This window comes from Hylaeus volcanicus, chromosome 3, assembly GCF_026283585.1.
Source record: "Hylaeus volcanicus isolate JK05 chromosome 3, UHH_iyHylVolc1.0_haploid, whole genome shotgun sequence".
NCBI lineage: Eukaryota > Metazoa > Arthropoda > Insecta > Hymenoptera > Colletidae > Hylaeus > Hylaeus volcanicus.
Window position 1 is genome coordinate 12,962,488 of NC_071978.1, and position 20,627 is coordinate 12,983,114.

The window sequence follows — 20,627 nt, forward strand, 5'->3', positions numbered from 1 at the left end:
CTAGAATTTTCGGCCATCCCTGTGGCTGGTGCGAGCCTAGCAAGATCAAGGAGAGTCGGATCGGTCATGGTCGCTCGCAAGTGAACGCGTCCTGTACGTGTTCGTGCATTCGTTCCGCGTGTCTGACCCGTTACGACCATCTCTCCTGCCATTCTCAAAGTCGATACCCGCGCAGCTCCGTTATTCCGTCGACTGTCGACCAGCTTACCTACTCGTTGCACGAAATTACGCCACGATTACCAGGAGACCATTGGTAAACTTTAACGAGCAGTCAAGGATAGGAGATCAATTCTTCTTCCCGGAAATTTCCAGTGAACTCAGACTCGCTTCTGCTAATTGAATCGCGAGGTGCTCGAGGACCTTCGGAAAATCCAGCGACGTAACCGCGTTAAGCGACTCAAAGGACTTCGAACGTGGTTCCAACTTGGAACCCATTGCACTCTGGAGATTTTGTTTAGTATTCAGGTCACTACTGTTCTGTTGACAATAAAAATTCATCGTGTTGACGATGTTAATCACCAGACTACGGATTTTTATGCATTTCTAAGAAATTTTAATGTGTAAAAAGCTACAAAATTCACACAGTATGCAATAATATGAAAGGATATCGAAAGCATATAATATTTACAGAGTAATATAAATTTTTATTCAGGTTTAAGTTTTCTAGGTACGTTCGTGAAAATTTTATTTTGCATAAAGATACGCAGTCTACTAATCCTATAAAATAATGAACAAGTTTTCTTCCATTCTATGTATTTACTTCTTTAGAAATAGAATCGGTTACCTGTTTCATCCTTAACTCTTGATAAAATTTGAATTGAATCTTCCAGCCGAAGGGTGCAAAAGGTTTTTCGATATATGCATCTCGCATTGTTTATCCTCTACTTTCCATTGAAATTTGCAGAAGCGTTCGAGACCTGGAAATTAGAGTTAAATAGTTGTCCCTGATTGATTCAGACTTTCGCGCCTTCTATCAACGTTCGACGTGCTGCGATGCTCGTCATATTAATAAAGACGTGTCATTCATGATTTCCTGACTGTCAGTGTTATTTCGACCCGGACGTTATCCGAAGTAAATATCGTGCGACGCGAAAAGTGATTTATCCGCTACCGTCGGCCACGCTCCGCGTATATTTGTACTTAATTACGGATTAATTCTCTTTTGCGGACGAAATTTGATTTCTACCCTCTATCTCGCGGTAATATAGAATTCGATTACCTCGCGCTGGATGTATCGAAGTTTCCCGTCGCGCAGACAATTATTTTTCGACCAAGACAGCGACGGGTTGGCCCGGAACAAAGTTTCCGTGTTTGCGAGTCTCAATTTTTATCACGTCCGTGTCACGTGGTTTGATTCATTTCACGCTCGCGTTCAACGTGGAAACTCGCGGTTATCCAGTCTTGCATGTGCACCGATAGTAGAACGACGAAGGAGGGGAAAGAAACTGATCTAAAATCGCGTTTGCGCGAGCCTTCGCTTCGGCGGAAATCTGGAGCTGTTTCTCTTCGATATAATCTGCCCGAAACTGTTGTAAAGATATTATTAAAACTTGCTTTGTAAAATGTAACGCTAGAAACGCAAACTTTTCATACCTCCAGAGATGAATCCATCTTCATAATGAATCGTTCGATCATTGTACTAACTCGTTCCGTTGAAAAATCCTTCATTTCCGTAACGAGGAACGTCATTCGCGGAACGGTCGCGGAATAATTCTGAGCGACAGCGTTTTACAAAATTAATCGCGAGCGGATTGGTCGTGGCGGGACCAACGTTTATCCATCAGACAGGTTGGCGTTCGTGACGGCGCGTATCGTCGCGACGCCGCGTTGTTTTATTACAAGAATCGCATCGACACGATATATAATTAGTCCACCCCCTTTCCAGCAGCCTGGTATCGATCGCGAGCTCTCGACGTCGTCGTAGCCGTCCCATTTTCGAGGCTAATGCGTCTCGACGCGTCCAGTCGGTTTCGAGCACTGCCAATTTCCGGAATTGTAGCACGCGCGAGTCGACCGATACACCACTAATCGCATCGATCGAATCCACGGACGATCAACCGCGTCAGGGAACCGCACGTCTTCGTGTCACGTGGACGGACGTCAACGACGCGCGTTTTCTTATCGAGTGGATCCATCGATCGCGTACGAATCGACGCTCGTGACCAGAATTTTTCGTTGAAGTGAGATAGGACAGAAAAAGTGTAGATTGGGCTTGGAAAGAGGCGATGTGAGGCGTATAGTTATTATTTAAGTGTGAATTAGTGGGGTTCTAAAAATTTAATCGATCCTTGCCGTTGAAATTCGTGTTAGGTCTATCTTATTGGTAACGTGCCACGATTATTGAAACAGGAAGGCCTGAGATTAACAAAATTGCACCGATCTGAACAGAAGTATTCAACGTTTTGCCCATTTTCTTAAGCCAGCTGAAAACAGGAATTAACTGGCGGATCGACTGTCCTCATCTCACGTCTATAGCGTTACAAATTTTCTGAATTCTTCCTCGACCTATTCAGCATGATTTTTACCAAACTTCGAGAAAGTGGACCGCATCGATTTTTTATCCGAAGGCCCAGTTCACTCCGATTCGAGGGATTCGAAAACACACGGAGACTGACTGGGTCGATGGGTCTGTTGGAATGCGCGAGTTACACGGCACTTCAGCCGACTTCCGCGGCAGACTCTCGCGGAAACGGGATTATTACCATCCATCTAGACAAGCACCGTCAGCCCCGAGCCTTTGTGCTTTGCACGACCGAGGCAATCGTTCTGCGCCAGCCCCGTTGTTAGGTGGCCGCGATTATGCCTCTTCCGCGTGTGCTTTTAGAGCGACGGAGACCTCCGCTGGGAAAAAAAGGTGCACATGGTTGACTTGGGAGCGTAAATGCCGCAGACGCGGCTCACTGGGATGAAAACGGCCAACCTAAATGGCAGCCAGACGAGTCACCGACGACACGAGTAACCGCGATCGATTGCTTCGACTGATCGAGGCTAATTAGGAATTAAATTCTAAAGAAAATAAGAGATCGATTTTGTGGTAGGAAAGGGAATGTCAACAGGGTCGATTATCGTTTGGTTATTCGAGGGTAGATATGGTTGGAATTTTAGATACTGTGTGGAAACATTTGTTTTGAAGGAAGGACTGGAAAGAGCGCTCCTGGGAGGAAGTGGCGTTCCTCTGCCAGGATGTTTGGGGAAGATTCTTCCGCTATTCATTGTAGTATCATTAGAGTAAACGTTACTGGCGTAAAAATGAATTTTGTTAGTGGACAGAACGTCGTCAAAATATCTTTGGAGTATTCACTGCCCAACATTGAGGAATTTTTTCTGGCGATACGCAGTCTAATGCGAATGTTTGATAGATGTACTAACCCTTTGCACTTTGAATTATATTTCAATTTCGTTACCAGCAGCTCTGAACGCTTTTAAGTGTTTTATTTGAAATTTACTTTCACTTATTCACACATTTTGTCATTTTCAAGTGTATGATATCTATTGAAACACTTTCCTTCCCTATTGATTTGGACATGAATGAATGTCGAGTGGGTCTCGACAAAAGAGCTCCTGAGATCAAAATTGACGTCAAGTCCCACTCGACATAGGAGTGCAAAGGGTTAAAAGTTCCTGCTTTGAACAACATTTATGGCAATTTCCATTCAAAAATATTAATCTACAAAAAAGCTGTAATAAATACTATTGGGAAAAAAGCAGACCTCCCTCGCACCGCCGAGAAGAAGCATAGTCTCGCATAGTTTCTCGCCGGTATCATCCCCTCTAAGGGTTGCTCAGCGAGCAGGTAACAGATTCCAAAAGCTCCAGCGATCGAAACCGTCTTCGCTGAATCGCATTCACAACTAGGACAGTGCAAATATTGCATCGCTCGCGTTACATTTTCTCGAGTTACTCCGAGCTGCGATTTCTTCCTATAAACGCCTCAGCACTGATTAGAAGCGACGCAAATGTCCTTGGTTCGATCAGCACAGCTCCACGCGTAACTGGGTTCCGCGTCGATAAAATCAAAGGCTGCGCTCTTTCCAGGACTTCGTGGCTCCGCCAGATGAATTCCCAAGTTGTTTTCGCGGACGAGGAAAATTCCTCGATACACCTAACCAACGTAGCTTACCTTGTAGCCTCGGAAGATCGTCACGGTGGATGCATTTTCCACAAGACCCTCGACTGCATCAACGCGTTCCCTCTCGACCATTCGCCACGGTCCATCGTTTACCTTCCGCACCGTTCTGCGTGCATTTATCTCGCCTGGAACCTCGCTTCTCTCCCCGCGAGCCGCTGGAACGATCGCGTCTGGCTGAAAATTGTCTCCAACTCGTGACAAACTTCCAGGTCACGTTGCGTACCGTGTCCGACTTCCGTGGCGACATTATGCGCGCAGGGGTGTCTCGAAAACAACAACCAGGGCAAGTTCAGACCGCGTGAATTATGATTGAACGAAAACGAGGCCAGGTCGCGGCCTGGACGTGTTCGAAGCGCGGGGATCGATGAATGCGGAAAGGTCCAGGAAATTGATGGGACGATCGTTTGTGAAAAGAGAATGGTTTGGTACATTGAAATACGAGTGTCAGGTTTCGCTTTCGATTCTGCAGGTAGGTCGAGCCGAGTGGGTTTTTTACATTGTGATATTATCTCGGTAGAAGTTCAGTACTTGGTGAAATTAGGCAATTGTCATTCCAAGAGTTCTATTCATCTTCGAGGGATTGTTGACCCTCCGAATCAACGAAGATTCTTTTTATTCGAATATTTCATTTTCGATGTTGTACACATTTTTCAGAAGGCAGTGAAGCGTTGAAGGGTTCCACGAAAGCTTTCCACGAAATTTACAGAAAAATTCTTCAACCTTTAGCACCCTTCTACAGTTTGTTGCACATTCGAAACTAAACCCCAATTCACCTCCGTGACATTCAAATTTCAGTGCTCTATCAAAACCCTAAAAATCATAGATTCGACGCACACCACGATCCTCAAAATTCGAGTACAGTCCCCAACGAGCCTCGCCATGACGTCTCTCGATCATGTTCACCCGGCTTCCAGCGTTAACTGTGATAAATCAAAAGCGAGTATCAGTCAATACGTCTAGTGTCTATTAATTAAATTCGGAATTGCTGGCTGGGGGGAGGGGTGGGAAAAAGTGTCGCTTGCTTTCGAGACATGTCTCGCGCGTGCCTCGCAGCATACCCTCACGGCTGCGTAAATATTTCCCGGGATGGCATTCGGGGGAATCGACGTGGATGGGTTCTCGTTACGTCTTCAGTATTCGATAGGTATGCGAGTCATTCGCGGAGCGTCGCGTATTTCGAGCTTACAGGGCGAAAAACGAGGCTGGGAAAGGGGGAGAACGAAGGAGTACCGTGTGATCCCCCGTGATGCTCAAATATTATCCCGATACCGATCCATCAGAAACGAGGAATCAATCCATCGAGCTGGGTCAGTTATATCGACACTAGACGAGTGAACTTTCCATCGCCAGGCACGAAAGAGTCTCTTCTTTCGAGTTATCGACAGTTTAACTATCACTTGCTAAGTTTCTTCCAAACGCAGCGAACCTAAGTGAACTTTGTTGTAGCGAGCGATTGGCCATAATTATTTTAATTCCCGTCGATTCGGGCTATTCAATTATTTAGCAATTATTAGTGTTTAGCAATGCAAAAGTGCAATTTTTGAAATAAACATACGTGGAAGGATTCGTAGTTCGAGGTATAGATATTATTAAACCATGCAATGGGTACTCCGTAAAAAGGGAATTTATTCAAAGATTTTATTCGAACAGTTCAAAGTAGATAACAGGGAAATTATCCTTATAGAAGGTACTAGTCCTTGAACCTTTACAAACCAACCCCTTCGCAGCCAACTCTATTTTCACCAGTGCTTACTCAAAGTAACCACTTTCAGCCCGATCCAACAATATTAAGTAATCCACATTGCTTCTAACCACCTTTCAGTCCTCAATATAAAAAGCAATTTTACCATTCTCGTTAATTTCACGATGGTATTTCGCGTTATTAAATACAATATCGGCCGGTAGACTTCTTTCAAAAAGACACCCCAACGCGTCAAAGTGTTTCTGCCTTAACCGAGAACGGAAGCAGTCTGTGCTCTGTCGAAAGAAGCGCTAATAACGTCCGAAAGAGACAAGTCAGGGGTGGAAAGTTCATTCGTTTTCGCGCGACGGAAGTGGTGGAACGGGTTTGGGGGGCGATTCAGCGAGACGTGTCCCCGTCGCAAAAATCGGGCATTCTTATCCGAATCGCGAGTCAGGTTTCTTTCCGACCGTGGTTCTTGGCGTTCGTCGTCCAAAGCATCCGACCTGGATGAATTCTCACAAAAAAGTAAGTGAAGATATACGAACACACGCGAACAAATCCGTACACATGCAAACCGAAAGGGAGATACACCGACGATTTGGGGTTGAGGTAAAGAGAGAAATACTCGGAACACAGAAGAAACATGCATACACAGAGACAGACAGACACACACAGACAGAGTTCACGAGATATCGAAGTGACCAGCAACGGCGTGTTTTGCACGTTGATGGACGGTCGCCTGGCTGTTATATCGAAATCTTTATTAATTAAACGGAAATCTCTACTGTGTACTACTATTACTATGATTACACTACTACTATTATTGCTACCGCTACTACTATTACTACTATTACTATTACTACCACCACTACTATCGCTACTATTACTACTATTACTATTACTACTACTACTATTACTACTACGATATAGGTATTTATATATTTACAGTTGCGTGGTGTGGAGTGGAACATTGTGATATAATAGATTGGTGCTAACACCTTATTGAAATTGAAGATGAATTTAATGAAACGATGATGATGATGATAATGATGATGATGATGATGATGATCATAATGATGAAGATGATGATGATGATGATGATGATGATGATGATAGGAGAAGATGATGATAATGATGATGATGATGATGATAATGATGAAAAAATAATCGTGCAATATTGCGATAGTAAAAATGCGAGCCGTAGGTCGCTGTCACTCGTCGAATAAGTTAAGTTTCCCAAGCGGTTGCGTTGTACAACCCCGCAGGGAACGTGGGCGAGGCACAAAACGAGTGAAAATCACGTTTCCGTTCACTTTTCCAAGTCGTCGCGTCACACAACATTTGGCCAACGATTTCACGCGATGTTCAGCTATTTCTAAGAAAAAGTATCGCGGACGACGATCGTTCTGTCTGTCATTGAAATCGAGAAATCTCTTTGTCTCCCAGCTTCCCTTTCTCTTCGTCTCTGCACCCTTGTCCGCCATCCCGTGTCTCTGTTACGGTATCCGTAATTCGGTTCTCCAATTCGAGGGTTGTTTTAGGAACCTTGAAAGATTTCATCGGAGGTCTCAATAAATCTAATTAGAGGGCTCAATAATCGTCCATGGAATTTCTTTGCGAAAATTTGTACCAAAGTGCTTCGAGGATCCGTGGAACTTAGAAAATTTAGGAATCGTTGTTATCGTATTATTAGTTGAAAACGTTGGTAATATTGGTAAGCTTTCAGCGCTTTGGCTTCGAGCGTTTCTTGAGACAATCGGATCTTTCAATGTTTGATATGCGTTTAGGAGGTTATAAATTGTTGTAATATAATATGGGATTTGAGGGTTTAGTCGTACGGTAGCTTATAGAGGACGAAAGTATGGAAATTGTTAAGTATTATTGTCGATATTGTGCAGAGACGTTTGATCATTTTACGGTCTATCCTAGCCCCCATCGGGCAAACGGGCAGCCATTTTTGTGCGTGACAAGTGGTTGCAATCGGGAAAGTATGAAAATGTACGAATGAAAATGTGAAGCAACATTTCTTAGTACGAAAACTTCATTTTTGAGAATATTCTTGAACGAATCCTATTCAATCTTTTGCTATATTATTCTTAAATAAAATCAATATTGTGACTTTGATTTAGAAAAAAGAATATTACGTGTTATAAATGCGATACAGTAATTCCTACTGAAGTTACTCCGTACTAAAAAATATAATCCACATTTCCATTAAAATGTTTCACCATTTTCCATACGATTTCACCCCTTGTCGCGCGACATTTCCCACCACAGAATTCTCGAGACTCACATTTACTTCGAGGTACTAACTTCACCTTGCGCGATTATTTGATCGAATCAGGGACCAATAATAACTTTTCCCGGTTACCATAAAAATTCCTAGAGTTTTGTTCGCTGCCTTCGAAGCGACTCCCAGAGCGTTGAAGTCGAATCTGGATCGTTTGACCGTTCGAGGTCGCTTTCTCCCACTAAGAATCGCGTCGAACGCGACTCCCACTTATTTCCTAGCCGCGTCAGCGTAAAAAGGGGCGTGGTGACCGAACGGTGTGGTGGGGGTGGCCTCTTGGCGGCCTTTGGCAGCCAAAGAATCTTGCTTCGACCAACAACGCGACGCAGGATCGCTCGTCACGAAGTTGACGCGTCGATATCGGCCTCTTGATCGTGTTTGCGTCAGAATAGCTAACGGGCACGATGGGTTCGATGAAATCGAGATACAGAGGAAATGGGGAGAGTTCATGGGAGGTGGAGAAAGAGAGAGAAAGAGAGAGAGAGAGAAAGAGAGTCGTGTACGAGAAAAGCGACGAGAAGAAAAGAAACTATGGCTGTGCAAGTGAACATTATGAGTGTAGTTACATAGGTGTAGGTGTTACCTAGGGACTAGGTTTAGCTGATCATAGGATAAGGAGCACGTATAGGACGTTTTGTTTTCACCTCGGCGAGTGACAGCGTCCCGTTCGCTAGTGTACATTACCGAACTAAATAAAAAAAAAAAAGTACTATTATTAATATCTCTTTATATATTAATATATACAAAAGTACGGAATTAATTATGGATATATATGTATATACACACAACAATGGTATATGTATATATCTATCTTCGTATGAATATAAATATGAATATAAATATAAATATAAATATAAATATATAAATAAATAAATATATATATACATTTTGTTATTTTTCTCGGGGGAATGATATAAAACTGTAATAATTGTAAATCGTGCACAGGGGCCTCGGCGTTCCCCGGTGCGACTACTGAGCGTGTTCTACTCATCATTTAAAAAAGAAAGAAAGAGTGAGAGCGAGAGAAAAAGAAAAGAATAAGAAAATCGGCGCGCGACTGTAGACTGAAAGTTTGTGATTTTGCACGGCACGTGTAAATAGGAAGAAAATAAGAAAGTGAGCCTCTAATAGAATTCAACGTGTAGGGTGAGAAAGGCGAGGTGAGAGTAAATCCATCAACCGTTGCATTTTCGCGTGTGCAAGAACAGTGAGAATGAGAGAGAAAGAGAGAGGAAATGCGTGTCAGAGAAGAAGGAATCAAATCGACACGGTCCTTCTTCCTCAAATACCCCCTCTCCCTGGCCCAAAACAAAAAATCCCTAGCCTCTATTCACAAGCTCCGAAAACATTCGAAGAAAATGAAAAATCACACACGAAACAACCTCACCTCTTTTCGTTCCGTTTCTCTTCGCTTTTGTTTCGTTACCGTCCATGATGGCTCCCTGCACCCGTGTCTCGCTTCTATCTCTCCCTTTTCTTCCATTCCCTCGTTTGGACTCGTTGCGGCACTATGCACACAGCAATCCGAGCGGAGCTTAGGCTCTGTTACTGTTGAAAAGGGTATGGCATCTCGCGAGACGCGAAAGCTTCGCCAGAGCGAGCCTTCCGTCGTCGTCGTCGTCGTCGTCGTCGTCGTTGTCGTCGTCGTCGTCGTCGTCGTAATCGTCGTCATCGTTGTCGTTGTCGTTGGACGTGAACGAGGATGTCGACGCCGTGGTCGTCGCTGTCCATCAGTCTCGATCGGTCGACGTCGCGATTCTCGTCCACGGGACGCTGTTAACGATGGCCGATGTCGACCACCGCGACGACGTCGACGTTCGAACGGCTCGGACGAAGAATCATTGTATCACTTTGGCTCCGATGAAAACGTACAATAGGGCGCACTTACCGATGAAAAATGATACTTGGGAAGCGAAACAAAAAATATATATATATAAACAGAAATAACCGTTGAACCATGCAGGTACAAGGACTAACGATCATAGGGCGTAATCGATTTTATTACGAGAAATTATTCTTACTACTTCTTATTGTTACTACGATTATATTCTTATTCTTATGGTTACTCTAACATGCAAGTGTTATGTTACGATTGCAATTATTATATACACCTTTAATTATAGTGTAGATAATATATGGATGATGAGGATAATGAAACAAACAAAAAAAAAAATATGGAGAATTAATCACATGTGCATTTAATGTATTTCATACTAATTTTTTGATTAAACATAATTGTGTGTTAACCGAGCCGTCTATCTTTCTTTTTCTTCCAGATCATTGATCTCCTTGCCGTTAATGTGCGCACGGTGCTCGATTACGGAAGTATTTCTCGCGTTGTCGATAATCCTGTTCGGAGGGAATTTGTCGCGCGCCTAATTCGCGAGCGAAAGAAGCTCTCTCGCGCACCGTGCGGATGTTAACGCGTCGCTGAGGGGCGTGTAAGTGTGCAAACACGACGATGCACGTGAGTGAATGTGAAAATCATTGTAATTCCTGCGTTAATTTCGTATTTGTTTAGGACACGTTGGAGCTTCGACAGCGAGATTTCACTCCAACGAAGCATCCCCGTTTCAGATCCTCGAGTCGATTGTCAATTTGAGAACGTGTGCCGATACCTCCCACGTTGTCTACCGATACATCCGGCCGCTGTCGCCGCATCCGACGGTCAGACGTATCGCTGTCGGGAAAACTAGAATCGCTGTCACGTGTTCGAACGTTCAAACGATTCGTTCGCCTAGAATCCCCTTGATTCACCGTCGTGTTGTTCCGTGGAGGGTCGAAACGAATTATTCAGCTGAATAGTGATCCGATAGTGGTCTTGTTTTAAATATTTAGACAACTCACCGAGTGTAAATGTCACTTTCTTGGCTACCAAGTCTGTAGATCTCTTCCTTTGAAGTAGTACTTTTCTAGCACCTGGGGGCTCCTTAGACTGCGAAATCATGCATCGTTATCCTTCTAGAATATATCATTTGAATCTACGTTGTACAGAGTGTAAAGGAAATACTTGTCGTGGCTATTGCTTGATATTGTCGAAATTTGACATTTTCAAAGCCTTATCAATCCTCTGAATTAATGCTACGACAAATATTTCTTCGACTGTATTCTTACCAGTGATCGGTTCGAAACTCTGGTTTATTGCTACTCAAAGCGAACGTCACGAGAAAACGTAACGAAATACCTAGGATTATGTATCTTCGCGAATTCAGTTTGTAACTTCGAGAGGAGCGAGTTCGATCTTTTCTGACCACTTTGATCTTCCTCCGTCGTCCTCGTATCGTACCTTATAAATAAGCTACGTTTGTTGTACTCGCTTATACTTGGCCGTGTATGTGTCCTTTGGCGGAATAAAGTTACCACTATACCGCGCTGGATACTACCACGACGTTACGGACTCCGAGGGACTCGTGTTCTCGCGCTTCCTCCAGGAAATCGAAAAGGGTCGTCAGAGATTGCTTCTTTCGTCTCGTCGAGCACCAGCGACACAGCAACAAGTTCCCTCTCCGACGACCTAATCCTCAAACTGCTTGTAAGTCGGAGAGACCTCCATCGCTGTGTTCGACACGTTCACACCTGTACAAGTTTCTTTGCGTAAGGGAAACCAGCTAGGCCTACGTTTTCGTAACGTGGATCCGATTAGTGCTCGGAGAAACAGCTTCGTGTATCAGGTACAGTACTGCCTTCCTTAGGGATGAACCCCTTAGGATCTTCAGTGGTGGGGTGACTCCGTTTCAAGTACCCCTAACGTCGACTCGTTCGAGTATCGAGGCATCAATGTAGCTGGGAATTGTTTAATATAGGAACTCCAAGCTTAGGGTAACCAAGGAGAATTTTTCTGTAAAGGTGATGGGAGTGACTCTGTTTCAAGTACCCCTAACGTCGACTCGTTCGAGTACCGAGGCAGTGTTGTACCTGGGTGTTCGATTCATTTAATCTCGACAATGCAGAGCCTAGAATTGTTTAATATAGGAATTTCAAGCTTAGGGTAACGAAGAAGAATTTTTCTGGGAAGGTGATGGGGGTGACTTTGTTTCAAGTATCCCTAACGTCGACTCGTACGTGTATCGAGGCAGTACTGTACCAAATCTCGACAATTCACAGCTTAGAATTTTTTAATACAGAAACTCCAAGCTTAGGGTAACGGAGAAACCTGAAATCTGTTCTCCAATTTGGGAGAGGTTTGCGAGTCTGTTTGCTCCGAGGTGGCACGCAGCCTTACACGCACACGCGCACGCCGGAGTTTAGTAAAAATGAATGAGGAACGTAGAGCGAGAGAAAGAGCAGACAAATAAAATCGAAATAAAAAAAAGAGCCAGAAATAGAGAGATGAGCGCCGGTCGACGCATCGCGGTGTTTCGGGAGTTTGCTGACCCTGTGGTTTCTGTTGTTGCAGAGCTGAAAAATTGGCGGATATCGCAAATATTTGAGAGACCGAATAACAACGACGAGAGGAGGCGGTGCTCGTTGTGCGGTAAGGTCGTGACGAACGTGCGCAATCATTATTACGTGCATTTTCCGGGAAAGTACGCCTGCCGGCTCTGCCCTGCGGTTTACACGCGCAGCGATACACTGCTCACGCACACGCGTACCAAACACGCGCACGCGCAATAGCAGGCGTGTCAGTAGCCGGGGATCTAGCGTTGGGATCCCCATGAATCGATCAGAGACCACCTTAGCGTCAATCCGATTAGACGGGAGGACGTCTTCGCGATGGAACTTGTATTTGCAAACGGTCGCGAGCTATGGTCTGTTTCTATTTCTTGGGTGGTTCTCGTAGGCATTTGCGGGTTAATTGCCAAAGTCAAGCATGTCCATCTCCGTTTTTAAATCGGCAGGAGACAATTGCTGCCGAAGGTTACAGACGAGGACTGAATTACGAGTGGGTGACCAATTCGTAGTCTGTAGTACCTGAATGAGGTCGATGCTTTTGCGATATGAAACTTGTACTAGGAATCAATTTTCATTTGTTATTTATCGATGAATTTGTATATGTAATTTTGAATAAGTTATTAGGTAAATCAGCTTGCGTTTAGGTAGGACGAGGCAACTGTGTCTGTCACCGAGGAATCGGAGTATTTGTTGTATAAGAACAGCTGTGTTCGTAACTGCTGTGTTTTGTTTACGGGAAACAGCATTCACGCGCACCTGGCCTATAAATCCTCGAGTCCACCAAACCGCAGGTTTTTCCTTAGCAGCAGCTTTTGATTCGCGTAGTGGTTATTTCTCACATCTACCCGCAGAGATAAGGGTCAAGTAATATTTCAGTTATAACCGCGAGTTAAAGTTCACGGAATCCCCCGTACCCGAATGAAGTGTTTCTAATATTCTCCACACGTTCACAGGCTGCTGATTCATATGTAGGTCAGAACGATATTCAGCTAACAGCATAGATCAGCGATTCCCGTGAGGTTCGAGGCAATAAATACCTCTCGCTTGAGTAATCCGAACATTCCTCCGGCTAATGAATATAGTTAGGCGAGTATCAGAAATGATATGCTTTTTAATATCTCTGACATGTTTATTTACGATGGTTTTTTTAATACACAGCGAATATCTCGATTTACAGCGGAGATTCTCTCATCAGGCCTAACTCAGATATTCGAGTGTAACCTTCATCAACATGCTATTATTCTGTATTAAAAATCTTTCATATCCATGTTTAGGTGACTTGGAAACTTCCTTGCTCCCGACATAGCTTCATTACTGTCAATATCTATCATTATCGACCGATCGATGAAATATTGGCTATTCAAAGCTGCAAGAAAGGGACGCTGCGCTCCCAAGCGTGCAATTAATGCACGCCAACACGTTAACTAAACCTGTAAGACCTCAGTCACTCAATTTTGGATCCCAAAATGTTCCCGTGGAGTTTGCCTTCCTCTATTGATTTCTCCGAATAGGAGAAGCATTCTTTTGACGATATGTCTTCTCGCTCTTGTTGAAACTGCTCTTGTTTCCTCAAGAATATTTGCACGTCTTTTAGGAGACGAGTTTTATCATTTGCACTATTGACACTTTCTTCTGTCTTTCCTGTAAAACCCACTGGAAAGTTGGAAATAGATCCACCGCTTTCATAGAAACTCGTGTATTTGAGCATGAGTTCATCGATACTTCGCATCTATAACCATAAGGAAGGGACTGGCGAAGATGAGATATTAATATTCAGTAGAAGCAACTGTAACGTTCTTTGGTACCTTCTGCTCTGTTCAATTAATCCTTTACGCTCGAGAAGTGACTCTCACCAGCTTTTTGACGCAGTAAATCAACCAGCAATAACGTTTGTTTAGGTTTAATTTCATTGGAACTCGAAGTGTCGGTACAATGATTACCGAAGGGTAAGGGTGACTTGATTTTCAAATTTCTAATTAGCTTAGCATTCGTGGCAATAGAATGCTAAGTATCTAGAGTTGCTGGTAGATACCAGAAAAAAAGGCCTCGAGTGCAAAAAGTGAAACTGTCTTCATCTAAACCTCTCCTCTCGCTTCTCTCCATGTACAGGACAGCTTGTTAGAATCTTCTAAACCTCGCTGAGGTCTCAATTTGGTCCTCCTGATCGTTGTGTGTCTCCACGATTTATTTAATTCCTTCTCAACCTGCTATCTGCCACTGGTATCGCGACAGCCGAGGCAACATAAGACGAAGGAAGGTACGAGAAAGATTGGAAAGGCTATCCAACACCGAGGCTCGCACACGGGAATGTTTCGTGTCACGACAAGCGATTTATTCGACCAGATTGATGGTTGGTCTTGGACCTTGACGAATCTCAGGGATTTCGAGATGGAAGTCCGCTGGCAGAGAACGCCAGAGCTACCATCGCTACCATCGCTATCATCGCAGTTTATATTTCATTGATTTTTCACAACTCGAACGTAAGCGCTTCCTTTTTATTTCCAATTTCGTCGCGTCAGAGAATTCTCGAATATAAAAATTCCCACTTTGAAGTCCAGCATCTCCTCGACTCGCGTAACGCGCCAAAAATGGAACCTGTTCCACTTTTCCTCAGCCGAATCTCCTCAGTGTATCTGCGACTAACCGATTCCTCGATATTTTCAGCTATATCGCGGGAATACTTTTCCATAACCTCGAGATTGAGGTTTCCAAGATCGACTGGCTCCAGTCGTAGCCTTCCAGGAGTATTAATCCTAAGGAACACAGTTCAATTCGATCCTACTTCTCACGGACTCGACGGTTCCCAGGCACCGTAAACGTGCTGGCAGAAAATTTGATGGCGACACTTAAATGTTTTACGTGGCCCTAAAGTCGTGAAATTCTGCTGGTGCACGGATTTCCTATTTCCGTACATTTGCCGAACTAGACCAGTCTCGCCAGAAGTTTTGTGGCGAATTTAGAACAAAAGTTGGCAGACGTATGTCTGGAGCACGGTGGTATGTAATTTACAATTATGTGTATTTAATAGTAAATATTACAGTGAGTCGGGATGGAGTCGATTGTATCTTACTGAGTCAAGTTGGAGTCGATTGGTCGCCTAAGAACGAGGACTTGTCCTCCAGGATGAGATTTGGCTATCCCTTCCCTTTTCACGAAAATTACCTTGCACGAAAATCAACAGAGTGCGCCATCTATGGTTCAAATAGGATAGCTGGCTGTAAAAGTAGCGGAGAAGTAGAAATCTAGTACCTAGAAACCTGATCGTGCGATCTGAAAACTATTAGCGGGAGTTTGTCTGACTGTAGCTTCGAATATCGTCACAATACATAATGGAAGTATCCTAAAGATTGAAGTTTGGAGTCGAATCGTAAATTTCGACATCTTCTCCGCATCTTTCGTGGATTTCTTTGCTTGCTTCGTTAATCGTAACGGTCGTGTGATTCGCCTGAGCAAATATTAGATCCCCCGTTTTCCACGATTCACCTTCTCGCGGCCGTTTTGCGAACAAGTCGTTCCAATCCTGCTCAGGCTGTTGAATGTGTACAGGGATGTTCCCAGAAGCTTCGTACTTGAAAAGACGATGCAATCGGGAATCGTGATACGATTAATTTGGGTTTTATGTCGGCATCGGTGGATTCGAGGATTATTCGGATCTATTTGTGATATCGGTATAATAAATTTAATAGTGGAAAGTTTGAGGATTTAGGAAAAAACAGAGACCACAATTTTGTAATTTTATAATTTTGACCACGAGCATGTATTTTAAATGTCCATATTGTAATTATATTTATTCTTGATTCGATGTTTGAAGTTGAAGAGAACTTGAAGTTAAATCACAACAAAAGAAAAATTTGTTGCATCTAAAATTAAAGTGAAATCGATGAAGTTTTCAGATGAACAGAATGAACAATTGAGAATTTGATTCGAAGATTCGCTAACATTGTACTCGCGATTTATCTCGCTTATCTCGCTTATCTGTACGTTCTTATAACATTTTTGATCATCGTGATACAGGTTTACACTCTCGAGCGTGTCTTGGTAACGGTCTAGATTAAAACACGTCCTGTGTTCTGTATTTGGACGGTAAACAGCGAATAAGCGCGACGAACCAATGCAAATACCGTGTGGTTGGTCGACTTACGATCAAACGTTCTACATTCAAGAAGACGCTCAAAATAGAACATTGAAAATCTCCTCTTTGTTATCGCAAAAGCTCGTCTCGCGTTAAACGACCAAGTGTCTGTAGCCTTCAAACGAATATCCCTAATGCAAATTAAGTCTTCGTTTATGTAAAAATTGCGTTCAACTACTGTATGTATAACGAAATACGGAACGATTCGAAGAAACTGAACATTCATAAGTCCATTACTTAAAGTTGTATGATATATTTCTTTACAAAAAGCTCTGAGAGTTTCTCTATAGATTTCAGGAAATCTATCTCCACAGATATAGGAAATCCTAAATTTAAGGAGTTGTTCAGTTTTCGTCGAATCACCCTATAGACTGTAAACTAAGCAAATCAGAAGGCCCGCTTCTCATCGAACAACCATAATGGAAGCATCGTTGTCAGCGATAACGGTCTAATCAGCAATCGGCACAAGTTACGTTAAAAATTCTATGCGAACAATATTTAGAATTCGACCGTACTTTTAACTAAATTTGCAATATACCACCGGCCTTATATCACTCGACGTTTCTGCAAACTTTCGCTTTAGTATTTCTCAACACGTGATGTCTCATTCTCGCGAATTCCGCTCATAAATCTTTGCCAATTAGCGACGTTTCCATTGCGGTCGTTTAAACGTGGCGTCAGTCGTGGGAAATCTGGAATCGCGAGAATATCGGGTTCGTTACGTTTGATTATAAATGTCTTCGCTACTGTACGATGGAGGAGCTATTCAGAATAATTTAATTCGTCGTAGTTGCCAAAAAGAGGAGCGAAGATTCTATCGAAAGTCACCAGCTAGATGGTCCAAAGTAGTCGAACACGCGCCGAGCGTGAGGGTGTCGAGGAGTAGCCTAATCGTACCTTCTACTAAAGGTTTACTTCGAGAGTTTTATATATGGAATACTAGGTTTAAACATCTCTGAGAGATGTAGAGGTTTTAATGTAAATTTTGTACACTAGTGCGTGTAAATATATGGAAATATGGTTGCGTAATAAATAATCATCAAGAGATACGAAACGAATTAGAACTTCCGTTTCCAAGGTTAGAAACTATTACGATGTGTTAGCACAGTGGACAAGGAATAATCAAACGAAGGCCTTGCTAAAATGAAATGCGTGTTTCAAACGGTTTAGTATTTACAGGCGTTGAAATTGTCAGGTTTTATGTTATGTACGCCCTATAAGACTTGGAATGCAAATGATTCTTTAAATTTCTATGAATATGCATGATTTAGTCACGTGAGCAACTGAGCACCTGGCACTTTAGCTCTTCTTCCGACAACTTTGTGCAGGTTAAATCTAGACTGTTTAAGTATTGTGATGTAAACGGTTCGATTTTCAAGAACACACTGATTGGAGCACACTCTTTGAAACATGAACTCATCGGTGTCATTCGGTTCTTTTCTGACTGAACTAGTCACGTGGCACTTCAGTTTTTCCTTCGATACTTGAGTGGAGATATTAGGTCTACTGGAAAGTTCTGTCCGTTTTTAGAATAAAACAAAGTAATAAATTTCTCATAACTTGAATATATTTTATTGAACAATATAATTTTTATCATTATTTATGACAGCTTGCCAGCGTGATTGCAATTCGTACATCATTTTTAACGAATATGCGCATACTCGTTGAAACTTGTGTCCGGAACGGACAGAACTTTCCGGTAGACCTCGTACAAATCGTACTGTAAATTTCTATAGACATACAGATTTGTTTTGAAGCCTCAGACCTCAAGCTAGAAGCTTCGAAATATCGCCACTACAGGGGTGATCCTTTTCTTTTTTATTCAACAATCAAATAAAAACTATTTCTAAAGTCACGCCCTACGAGCTTTCGTCGGAGGCCTCGAAATCGTCCAATTCGAGCTACCGTGTCGATTGAGCACTTAATCGTCTTCCTTTAAAAGGTATAAAAATGGGATAAACGAATCTCGTCGCGGAACTCTGTAAGCTGAAAGTTCTACCTCGAAGGAGGGAGTCTTCCAGCGGGAAAGTAATTTTACTGGCGTGTATCATGAGCCAGGCAAGCCCCGCTCTCAGCGATCAGACTCAAATAGGATTACTCGCGGCGCACTGCTCGATAGATGGTGTGTAAACTTCTCTGTACACGATGTCGATAACCAGCCGGCATAACCGTGACGGTATAGTTGTGTTCTCCTGGCGTGGATTATCGGAAGCAGCGAGCTTTGGCTCCGACTAACCCCCGCTGGAGTGAAATATTCAGCGGCACGATACCGTGCACACCGTGGCCCCAAGTCCTCGTTAAGAGGAGCTCGCGGTTCACTCCAGGCAAACTTGTGTTTTTGCACGATCCACGCTTGCTCGTGATTGGTTGAAAGCCAGGGACTAGCGAAACTTAAAACGAGGGCTAACACCGAACGAGCAAAGATTGGATATTGTGATTTAACTTTGTTTGCCAGATAATCGATCTAATCGAGCTGGTTTGTTTGCGTAGCGCGGAGAAACAACGTCCTTGGTGGGTTAGGACTCGAACGTCTTCGTGTAGATCGCGTTAGGTACCAGAGGAAATTAACTACGCAGTTCAATGGATACTTATTTAATGCTAGGTTTACAGAGGTTTACCCATTTTGAGGCTCGCAAGGAAAGTTACAAGAATTGTTTACATTTTTCCTCAACGTCTTGTTTTTGTTGACGTCTTGTAATTAATTCTAATGGATCAACTTCACTCGTAGAAGCATTGCTTCAGAAACGGAACCTCTTTAACCAAGTCTACCAATCGATTTAACAGACTCTCTTTATATGTTACATCTACCAATCGTTCTGTTCCATCAGGACTCAAATCACATTTCAAAGAAGATCAAAATGTGAACCCTGATCGAACAAATCGAGTCTTCAAATAGTATCCCCTACTGTATCGGATACTCATTTGGTAAGTATCTAGACCGGTTAATTGAGCAATTTAAATCATCTCCCCGTCTCCAGGACCATCAACAGGTGCCGTTTCTCTAAATTTAATATTCCAGTATGCTCCCGTCTACTTGGCTGATCTGGCAGGCGCAGACATCCTTGATTGCGCGTAAACGTCTGTCCTATTTATACGCTAACATAGACAGATAAGGAATCCTCGAGATTCCAGCATCAGTACACAGAACGTGCCTTAATGAAAATATCGATACCGCGGGGGAAAGGGAATCGGTGATACTGTTTATCGAATCTGCGTTCCCAAGCGACTCGGTCAGCCAATAACCAAGCCATCGATTCATTACGTTTCAATCCCTGGCAGATCAACAGGTTTCGCTCCCCTAAATTTAATATTCCTGTTGGTTGCTTAGCCAGCCTGAACGGTCACGTTCAAAGATAACCGTTCAGAGTACGAATCTGTTTCGAAACCTTTAGGAAAAGTACCTCTCGTTTCCTCGAAGATCCATCATCGTCGAGTCTCTCTTTCCTTACCTTGAAATTGTCGATGGACGGCGTATCGATGGAAGAATCGAGCGAATAATACAGGTACTGGTATATCTTTGAGGATTCCGGCGTTCAGAGGGTATCGATGCAATTGAATCGACGCAGCACCATTGGACGACCGGTATGTAAGCGTCTTTCGGTATCGATCGCCGTCTAACGCAATCATAACTTCGCCACGTTCTCGCTACAAGGATTAGAGGGAGCCTGGGCGAGGTTCGTTCCCAAGTAATCCCTCGATAATATCGGCAAACGTTCGAGTATTTTTCTCGCCGGCTGCGTCCACGGCGTCGCTATGAAACGTGAGTATCCTGGAACGGTTTGTGAGGTTTTCCGTATTGTGTAAGGTGTGAGAGAGGGATGACGCTCGTGCGCGCGAATGAAGTCTGAAAGCCTCTTTATTTGTTGCTTCCACGCACACCTGCTCGTTTTCACACACACCACATTTATATATTGCTTTCCCCGCCTCGAGGATCGGAGAAGCGGATCGATGAGCTCTAGACGTCTGGGCTTGGCGATGTCAAAATTTCTTTGGTAAATAA

The 20,627-nt window shown here is 43.3% G+C and overlaps 1 protein-coding gene across 4 annotated transcripts in view; it reads left to right on the plus strand.

The window, feature by feature from the left end:
• Positions 1-20,627, plus strand: part of LOC128873918 (sex determination protein fruitless) — a 70,422-nt gene that overhangs the window by 41,927 nt on the left and 7,868 nt on the right. Inside the window, exon 5 of one of the 4 annotated variants that reach the window (XM_054117936.1) lies at positions 12,500-18,408. The exons of 1 other annotated variant lie outside the window; for it this stretch is intronic. In XM_054117936.1, coding sequence (XP_053973911.1) covers positions 12,500-12,717 — 218 coding nt within the window. In that variant the 3' untranslated portion in view covers positions 12,718-18,408. Of the gene's footprint in view, positions 1-4; positions 2,561-6,761; positions 9,068-12,499; positions 18,409-20,627 lie in introns of those variants that run through there. 2 more of the 4 variants (XM_054117940.1, XM_054117939.1) reach the window with 2 other exon arrangements.